The sequence below is a fragment of the Hetaerina americana genome, unplaced genomic scaffold (genome assembly GCF_022747635.1).
Source record: "Hetaerina americana unplaced genomic scaffold, ioHetAmer1.1.p SCAF_11, whole genome shotgun sequence".
Lineage (NCBI taxonomy): Eukaryota > Metazoa > Arthropoda > Insecta > Odonata > Calopterygidae > Hetaerina > Hetaerina americana.
Window position 1 is genome coordinate 1,623,494 of NW_027286181.1, and position 10,747 is coordinate 1,634,240.

A 10,747-nucleotide genomic window follows, 5' to 3' on the forward strand; every position below is an offset into this window, starting at 1 on the left:
ATTGAACTGTTACATTAAAAAATTAGCAGTTACAAATAAATGCAAATCAAAATTTATACATCGTAGAACCCTGGAAATTCATCATCACGGAGCCAAAATGCCTTCCGGCTACCTTGTTTCTGTGTTCCAAACTATATTTCACAAAGTCAAGTGTAAATGCAATATTCTGTGACAGTATTCTCTCTTAAGATCCCATGAGGCTATTTCATTAACACTTTATGCAACTCTTAGTGTGTGTTATTATTTTGATGCTATCGAAATTTGTATTAAAAGCAACCACTTTATATGAAACTCTCATACTACATAAGATAAGGAGCTATTTGGACAGATACAACTACAGTAAAGTATTAGCAAAGGGTTGACGTCCTCGTCAGCCGAATGCATATGGAGTTTCATGGCAGCGCCACATGAAAGATGAAACTAAAAGTGCTACAGTGTTTATAATTTATTTGGGCAATACTTTCAACAAAATATTAAAACACTGTTGTTTAACTCTCACACAAAACAGTGCAATGTTTCACATTTGTAATAATGGCTACCATTTTCTAAGCCAGATGTTGGAAAAAATATGAAATAGTAAGTATTTTTCAGGCGAATCATCTTGCGCTTAAAGGTTAAAATTACACGCGAGTACCCCCTGCCCACAATATGGAGGCTGATTTAAGAGCACATTTTGGAGTGAAAAATGGGCATCTTATGGGCCGGGAAATACGGTATTTCATATTTTAAATAATTTTCATGAACTGGATGATTTTTACAAAAACTACAACCAGGCCTGATTGAAAATAGATTCATTAGCACATGTTACATTCCATTTTGCTCTCACGAAAATATGACACTACTTTTTGAGTAAACATATTCATCAGTAAATATTTTAAAGCAGCGACACCATCTTATTTGGTAAGAAAGCTCACCCTTCTCAGTGCAGAAAGTCTAACATTCAAGATAAGGGAGGACAGTTCCTCAACCAGAACAGACCTTCTGGCCACCTAGAAAATTGCATCAATTGATTTCAAGGGTTGCCCCGTGATGGGAACCATCTCTGGTCAACTAGGCTGTGTGGTAGATTAAATGTTCAACTTATGCCAAAAGTTTTTTTTATTTTAATAACAAAACCTTTCTCGGGTAAGACTAGAGTTTTCAGGTAGTTCAATACACATTTTAAAGATAAAGATAAGTTTATATTTGTGCTCAATTTAAGTAACTTGCATACCTGTGTTTTCGAGAATCGTCTCTTATAAATCTGATAATCTGCAATGAGGCCTCCAAACTGCACATTAAAGCCCATCAGCAAATATGGCATAGCAGACAGAAATCCAACACTTTTGAGGTCTAGCCCAAGTACATCTGAAATGATAATTATCCACTGAGATAGAAGGCCTAACATGTCAAGAATTCAACAGAGAGAACTACACAGAAATATTATTCAGTTGTGCAATGGAGCAACCAACTTTACAAAAAATGGGAATTTCAGAGTGCTATTGAAATGTATACATTAAATATAAAGGAGAATATTCAATTCAATTATTCAACATTGGAGCAAAGGCATTAAAAGCGAAGGACCAAAGAATCCAATGAATCCCACAAGCCTCAAGGGCAAAGCCATTTTTACATTAACAGCTAAGAATAAATTTGACATGCGATACATGTATTTACCCCAATGTTGAAAAAAAAGACTTCTAATTCCTGAGAAAATTTTTATACTGCAGTTTGTCAGGCTGCTTCCCTGAGACATATATGATAAATCATCAAACACAGAGACGATTAGCAGATATGAATACAGCATAAATTTGCCACAGATGAAAAACAAAATTACAATGCATTCTGGCCATTATACTTCCAAGATAATGAAAAAAAATATTAAAAATGAGGAGATTGCATGCTTTTATAAGGTAGAAATATTTCTAAACTATGAAAACCAACCACTACACAGACAATCAAAGAGAAAGATGAAGCAGGCAATTATAAAATTGAGCTAAGATGAAAATTGTATAAATTCAGTACATGAAAAAAGACCTTACCACTCAGGAAAGTAGGAAGCTCAGTGAGTAGAGTGTAGAATCCCCAGTTCTCACAAAAATGTGCTATTGCAATGGCCCATACAGGCAATGATGTAACAAAATGCCTCCAAGGGATGTCCAGAACCTAGATTGAAAGGAAGGTGATGAAAATGTAGACTCTATGTTAGTCAGCTATAATGACACAAATGGCGCATATTATAATAGGCAAGCAGAAAAACTATTACCCTAATTTACCCTTTGAAATGTCTAGCATTACTTGCATGGTAGAGTAGGAAAGTGCAAGTAATATGCCTTTCTGGGAGCAATGAGCAGACATTTAAGGAACAACAGAATTAGAAGCAAAGTAAACTATTTCACATAGATACTGATAATCAGAGACATGGATACTGATAATCAGAGTTGATAGTTGTGGATTTGATCAAAATTAAACATACCCTTAATTAATACAGGGAGGCATTGATTATATAGGTGCCTCATAATAGATGGATAAGGCATTAATGAAATATTTGACTGTGTATGGAAATGAACAAGAATTCTGTATATATTTGTAAAATGAATGCATCATTTGTGTTTGTGAAACAAAAATTATTGCATGTGATGACGCTGAAATGATAGAAAATGGTTGGAGAAATGAGAAGGAGTTTACAATAGTTTATAAAGCAATTAAGGTTTAACATAGATCTTGAATAAGGGAATTCACAATAACTGTACATAATGGTATAAGTCAATGCCTCCTGGGTAGTTTTGGGTGTGCATGAAAGCTGGCATGAGGAGAGGTGTCATGGTAGTCTGTTACCGTCCAGTGGTTGGGGAGAGTGAGAGAGAGCACGAAGGAGGAGTTCTGCATCCATTTGGTGAGCCAATCCAATTGAAGTTAATGGATAAACCATGATGAAATAACATATGTGAATAAGTGCATGAAAAAGTCTTGATTACAATAATCTATTCATCTAAGCATTAATCTATGTTCATTTATATTCACAGTAAAGGGTAGAATCCAACATTATAGATTTTGTAGTACATGATGAGAGAATGTTGGCATTAATGATGAACAAAAAGTCAATGAAGGGCGCGGATTGTGAAAAAGACCACAATTTCATAGTTTCACCAATAAGTCTCGTGGAAAAGTGAATAGCAAGAAGTGAAAAGTGAAAAGGCCACGAGACAATGCAGTATGGGGGCAAGTATAAGGATAGGATGAACTGTAATCATGAGAAATAGAACGAATGTATGGGAATTGGAAGTGTGGCTGATGATTGGGAGAATTTACAAGGAATGACTGTTGAGTGTGACAAAGGTGTAGTTGGAAAAAGGAGTGGTTGTGAGAATGAAATGTGATACCTGGTATCATTAATTTGAATTATAAAATATGAACTTATGTTAAATGCATGTTCTCAAGTAATAAGGATGGATAGAAATATAATGTCAGATTTTTAATGGTGATCAAGTCGTAAATAATCAATAATTATTTTGATAATTTCAATGTATCGACAGTAGCAACCACAATCACTGATAGAGAGATTTTGTGTACATTACAAAATTCACCATCAGTACTGCTATCACTGCTCAAATGGTACCGCCACAATTGTTTGCTTTTAAGCAGACAGCACTAGCCCCAGTAGTTTTTGGAGTAAGAAAAGTCATAACTGTGATGCTATTATTGCATGGTGGTAGTGGCAGTGAATTTTGGAATATGTCCTAGTAGAAGTTTAATATCAAATCAAATCTTTCTCTTAACTTACTATTTATACATGCACCTCTCTCTTGTATAGGTCAACCCTAGATTTTATTCATTGAAATATTGGGTTACAAGGCTGATCGATACAAGTATAGAGTATTATTAATAATATATTTCAGTGGAATACCTGAGGGCACTAGAGTGTAGAGAAACTAGTTGAATAATAAGTATATTTTCTGAGGAACATAAAGTCTATGTTGTGTTACTTACCTACTATTATAGCTTAATTGATAAATTTGAATAATAGAAAAGCTACAGGCATCAATGTATTCTAATACAAAATTTTGAAGAATAGTACAAAATGTTCAAGAGTAGGACACAGTTTAAGTGTAGGAGACACTTGGTGGCAATATTTTCTCCTATGTTTACAACTTAATTTGCACCAAAAGATAAGAAGGCTGTGATAATTATATCATTGTATCAAATGAATGGGAGTAAAATAGAATGCATGCATTATATAGATAACAGTCTTTTGGCCACATCAGGAAAAGTGTTCGGTAATATTTTAATTGAAAGAGTATGGAAAGAAGCAACGAATAAAATTTGTGGAGTTTAATGTGGTTTTGTTCCTAACTGTCGCTATGCATGAAACAATCCATACGTAGTATGTCCTTGAGCAGACTGAGATTTGAACTGACATGCTCAGAGTCCTGGACTAATGCACCATATATCAACCAAACATTCATTATGAGGATACATAGTAAGCAGATCAGAGAAATGGGAGAGTGAAGCATTGCATTTAATTTTGCAACCACTTTCATTTAATGGGTGAAAGAATAGAAAAAAAAGGAAAAAAGCATCAATATGTTAAATATTCAGATAGAGATGATGGTAAAATGGATTAGAGGCACCATATTTCCCCAGGCATACCAACCAGATGACTGCCTGTATCGCGACTGATGATTAACTGACAAATAAGTGAAACACAATTTGATTCCAATGCACTGAACAAGCCACCATAAAGATGATGATGAAAAAGTATACGATAGACTTAAAGAATAATTGGTTAGCATCACTCCCTTTCTTAAACATATAAAATTTTAATGAGACATGGTTAGTGAGCAAGACACCTTCCCCACCATTAGCTTCATTGCAGATGGCCCATTAGTCATGAAATGGAGAGAAAGTCCAACACCTTTCCCAAGACAAGATACATTACCACCTTTCCGTGGTTGGAAGCAGGGCCAACAGAAGAACGGATGAGATCAAGCTCAAAGTCTGTGATGCGCCTGTCTTCTTGCGGTGTTTCTTTCACTAACGACTGCCAAAGCACCACCCAGAATAATCCAATCACGCCTGTCGAACAAAATTTTGATCAATCAAAACTCTTTCCTACGATGGAATCATTTCAATATTATACAAAATGTTTTACTGCATACGTAAAAAGGCAATTGTTCTTAACTTTTTATTAACATTCACTTTACACTAGCATGCAACTCAAGACTATCAATTGAGTTCTTACTCTTCTCCATGATTCACATAATTTTATTGTTTGGGCAATAAGGTTAAAAAATGAGCAGAAAATTCAAATCACCAAAGGTGTAGAAGATAGAGGGCCATCCCAGCCAGTCTGCTAACACAGAGGCAAGGGAAAGGGACACGACGGTTCCAAAATAGCTTCCGGAGAACGCAAATGTTGCCAAATGGGTGCGCTCACCAGGAGGAGCCCAACGAGCCCACACTGAATGAATAGCTGGATAAGTAACACCCTGCAAAACAAATGCAACACACTTAGTTCACTCTAGATTTTCTCAAATCCATAATTACACACAGTAATGAATCTCATCACCTTTGCCTTTAACGATACGCTTCCCAGTAATTCAATCATGGCTTTGGAGTTGGGCTAGGTTGGGGACATGCTGGGGTTTAAAATTTATCTCATACTGCAATGAAAATCTTCACTCCTGAATATATTAAGACCAATTAAAGTGAAAAACTGAGATGTACGCAACATGCTCTATATTCAGCCAAATGCCAAAGCAAACCTTTAAAAGATGAAAATGCACGATCTAGCAACGGCTAAAGTCAGGCTAAGGAGTGGTTTGGTATTAATTATTTTAATTATAACGGCTAATTGTCAAAGCAGAGCATAATGCTCCTTGTCGTCCATTATTCCATAAATTGAACATTCTACCTTTGCCATGTATTTATATCTATGTATTACTGGTGTACACCTTTGTAAACCTTTCAATGTATGACACAAATTGTGGTATTCACCACTATGGGACCAGGACTAAAAATGATCTGCACCGAACTTACGTAAGAACTAGAACCACCGCACTAGGCCCTAAATCTATGGGTCTCCTTATGTTTAATAAGCTAAATGAGGACCTGAAATCCAGCACAAACATTTATCTATTTAAAAGGAAATTGAGAGCTTTTCTTCAAAGGAATTTGTTCTATTCTATTAGGAATTTCATGGAACATGAAACTTAGAATAGGTATACGTATTACATTGTGTATTATTGTATATATTGACGTGTCCTCTACTATGTGTACAATTTTTTGTATGATGCAGTCTCTGGACACATAAACTTATTATTATTATTTGCATTTAAATGCTGAAAAAACCCAGCATATTGTATGCAGTCTTAAATAAAAAATAACTGAAATTGATACTGCTAAACACTAGGAATTTTTTTTGAAACAAAACTTAACTGGGAGACCCGAATCGATCAGATCTGTAATAAACTGAGTAAAGATGTTGATATGTTTGGAAAGCTCCACTTTCTCATTTCAAATGAGTATCGTTAAACACTTTACCATACCTTCTTTCATTGTCATTTGAATTATGGCGTTGAGTTATGGGGTCATCCTCCACATGTTAAACAAATCTTGCTACAACAAAAGAGAGCTATTCACTCTCTTGCTAATGTACCACCACGAAATTACTGCCAGCCTTTTCTTTATTAGGTATGGAATCATGACTGTATTAAGTTTATATACGTTTAAAACTCTGATTCATGTGAAAGTTAATCTAGTAACTTACCAATTAAGATCTCACATCCATGACTACACCATTAGGGGTCAAGTAAATCTAAATACTACTAATTGTAGACTGCCTTCAACTTACAAACTCATTTCATAATGCGAACATTTGACTTTATAACTGTCTGCCTACTCAGTTGAAATCAAACTGTATCCTAAATTTCAAGAATAGGGTATATTATACCTGGTTATTTGATAACCCTCTTTACTCAATTGATGAATTCTTTTGTGAAAATCTTCATCAACTTTAAGAATTTATATTTATATATTAAATAATATTTACATTGACAACATTTAATATGGTTGCACCATTTATCAAAAAGAATCAAGTAAAATAATAATGATAAAGTATCAGCCTTGCCAGTCGGTGACAAATAACCAAATTGCACAAACAATCTACACGGCGAATGTCTAAATTTTATATGATCTTCATGAAGTAATAATACATAACTAAAGGTATTACTATTGCACATACCATTTTTCATTTGTTACATTACATTCCAAAAGACAAGACTAAAATATTTAAGTTACATTAAGATTCAATAACCTCAAAAATAACTTTCAATCATAAATGTTATCTCATAACACAATTCAGTACATAATTAACACATGCTGTTTTTTTTTTTTAAATTCAACCAAACAGCAAATTCAATTCAGTCAACAGCCCATTAATGCAATGAAATGTCTCATTGTACTCAGTATGAGAATATTCTTTCTGAAATGGATAACACAAAATTCTTATGAATGCTCTTTATACATGCCTCAAATAGTCCCTCAAGGGCGCGCAAAGCTATGAGGAAAGGAAGCCCAGCTCGAGCAAAGACGGGGGTGAGTAAAGTGAGAGCAGCTGTGGCACCAACTCCGAGACCAAACAACGTCCTGCCACCCAATACTCGTCCAGCCATCCATCCTCCAGGAATTTGCGACAATGCATACCCATAAAAGAAGGAGCCCAGGGCCAGGCCCTGCTCTTCTGGTCCCCACGTAAATTCTGGTTCCACCTAAAATGTGAAAAAAGAGTCCATTGTAGAAGCTTCCACGTGTTGCTTTATGGCATACACACATTATTTTTAAGTCATACTTGATTCAAGCAAAACCAGAGTACACTTACATCAAAAACACAATACATACGTCTAAAATACATACTTTCAACACACTTAGACAGTATCAAAAATTTAGTAAATAGAGTCCACCATCACTAGCAACAAAATTATGGCAACAAATTAATTGAAAAACCTGCCAAGTTCTGAAAATAAAATTAATCCTAATAAGCAGCATCTCAGTGCTCCTGAAATGGTTCACTTTTACACTATCGTTCAGTTGAGTATCTTCAAGTGCTCGAGAATAATTCTAACCCCACTCCAAAATGTTAAGTAAGCTTTGCTAATCCTGGCATTGCACACACTACTAATATTATACCAAATTACTTAACTAGGACTAATACTGACACTAATAATGAAAGAAAATCCTTATGGACACAATTATGGATTCTTGTATTCTTTCCTTTTATTTTCATATTTTTCTGAGCTTACATTTTACATGTACACTCCAAAAACAATCAAATCATACCATGAAACCACCACAGTGATGTGAATTATTAGTTGTAGAGGTAGCATAATTTGGTTTTGCATGTGGTGTTTTTCTATTTTACGTATGGTGGCCCAACACCCCCTGCCACATGCCCCTGGGGCGGCTTGCGGGTATTAAATAGATGTAGAGTTGTTAGGACATCTATCTTGGATACGTGTAACTTTAGGAAAATTAGATTGAGGTTTATTTAGGGATCATAACAGGAAAAGGCAAGTGAAAACTACCTTAATCAATGAAAATTTATGAGGTTTTTAGATTTTGTTTCGTACATACAGGTATACTAAATGATCCTCAATATTAAATGATCCAAAATTAATTCCTAAACTGTTGGTCCTATGCATTACATTAAATGTCTCATTCTAGCTTTCTCTTTTCAAGGATAAACATGTTACACCCTAAATTTTCATACAATTTATTCCCATAAAATGTAAGCATGAGAAATGTTTTGTGGTTTTCGAGAAAGATAAAAGCTACATTTAATATTAAAATAAGAGCTCATAAACTGTAGCAGGTGGAACAATTTAACTCTCCCCTAAGTGTTTTAGAACAAAATGGTCAAAGTAAGAGGCCCATCAGAATTGCATTAGGCAAAGAAGCTTTCAAAATGAGCAAGTCATTTATGACAGGGATGTTGAGTAAGTAAGGATTAAGGAATCCAGGACAAAGTGCTAGGCATAGTTCAGGGAGGTTGGGGGATTAATGGGAGAAATTCCAAAAAAGGCAGGAAATATGGATACAGAGCATTTGTATTGGCGATGGGAAAGAAAGAAAGAATGCCAGAGAGGGGAGAATGTTAGCCAAACAAGGAAGGGGGCAGGAATGAAGGGAGGGACAAGGAAGTATGCAGAATTGCACATGGCTTATTGTAGAATGGGGTGCCAGGTTGTGTTTTGCTATGTTTTGCTTTGCCAGGTCGTGTTTGGAGGCTTAAGAGGTCTAGGGGTATACACAAGGAAGGGATAGGGATAGGATAAGGATGTTGGACACAATGAAGGCAGGAATAAAGCATGCAGAGCTGAAGAGGGGCTTATTGTGGTTTCAAATGTCAGGTCGTTTCGCTGGAAGAGGTAAGTAAATGTACCGCAGTACTGCCGCATAACCTGTGTTCATTCTTCATCGATCTTAAACGGTAGAATGCCAATAATAATAAGACCTTTAGAAAAGTCAAGTAGATCTTCGAAATTATATAATTCCATACACCTCTTCAAATGGGTCCCAAGTACTCGTTGAATAGTTCTTACTATGACCTGCTTCAGTCAAATGACACCGCTCCTTCGTTGACCCTTACATTTTTCAACTCTCTTCTAAGTGAAGTTCTTAAACTCATAATTCAGTTAGTTAGGGTTTATCCGATTTTCAACTGACAACACAATCCACAAATGGACAGCAAGATAGTACTGTTTTAACTCCAAGTTCGTCATGCTATCCGATTCTCAGATAAACTGCCATTTCTTCTATGAAACCTATGTCCAAAAGCATATGTCGCATTCCTGACTAGAATTACTCATAGGAAATAACTTTTGCACATTACAATATTGCAGGGACTCGGTTGTCCAAACCGGTGGCATATTGATTTTGGCAAATAATAGCAGATATCCATATGAATAACATTTCTTTGGCCAAAGTTTTTGGGACAGGATTTAGAGATTGGTTTTAAGTAGGTAGGAAAATGAGAGCATACTTAAGACAATTTGTATTAAGAGAATGTGTACGGTAAATTGAGCTGAAAACTCAAGCGTGACGATTATTAACATAAAGGCAACCTTTCATGCTTACATCAGTCTCATTTCCATATGCGGTACGATTCCTGGTCATTGCAACGATGGCTACACTCAGATTTACTCGCAGCCCATAAATGTTCCAAAATCCAAGGAAGGCCAAAAATGCGACCAGGTACCTCCGGGGTAAAGAAAAGCTCCATCCTTGCCTGGTAATCGAATAACACATTCATTGGCATTAAGGTACAGGGTATGCTAATTTGCATCAAGCAGCTGTTGTAAAACGTATTGGTACGTACTTATTTCGCCCAGAAGAAGGAAATAAATCCTGTGCTTCGTTGAAAGCAGTTTTCTCATTCGGTATGGTTTGACTACGAGTCATATCACAATGATAACTCTTAACAGCAAAAATTTAGGAAGATCACCTGTTGACAACCAGGGAAATTATCTTGAGATTATTGGAAATGTAGTATAGTTTGATCGCTTGGGTGTAGTTGGCACAATATGCGTAAAATTAGAACAAGACCAAAAAAGCAATAACTAGTATATTTTACAGGATACACATGCCTACTCATAATTTTACCGAGGGTTTAGTGGTAGCATAAACGGTATCTTTTCATTGCTTTTATTCTAACAAATTTAACTATCCTTGCAATCCCACATGCTACCATGATATCTTACGGATAATAATG

At 35.6% G+C, this 10,747-nt stretch overlaps 1 protein-coding gene across 1 annotated transcript in view; it reads right to left on the reverse strand.

Annotated features, from left to right (window-relative positions):
- Positions 1-10,497, reverse strand: part of LOC139700876 (vesicular glutamate transporter 1-like) — a 28,696-nt gene extending 18,199 nt beyond the window's left edge. The window contains exons 1-7 of the mRNA XM_071599312.1: positions 10,355-10,497; positions 10,114-10,264; positions 7,509-7,748; positions 5,294-5,468; positions 4,919-5,055; positions 2,022-2,145; positions 1,214-1,347 (exon numbers count right to left, since the gene is read on the reverse strand). Coding sequence (XP_071455413.1) covers positions 1,214-1,347; positions 2,022-2,145; positions 4,919-5,055; positions 5,294-5,468; positions 7,509-7,748; positions 10,114-10,264; positions 10,355-10,437 — 1,044 coding nt within the window. The 5' untranslated portion in view covers positions 10,438-10,497. The remainder of the gene's footprint in view (positions 1-1,213; positions 1,348-2,021; positions 2,146-4,918; positions 5,056-5,293; positions 5,469-7,508; positions 7,749-10,113; positions 10,265-10,354) is intronic.
- Positions 10,498-10,747: the final 250 nt, after the last annotated feature.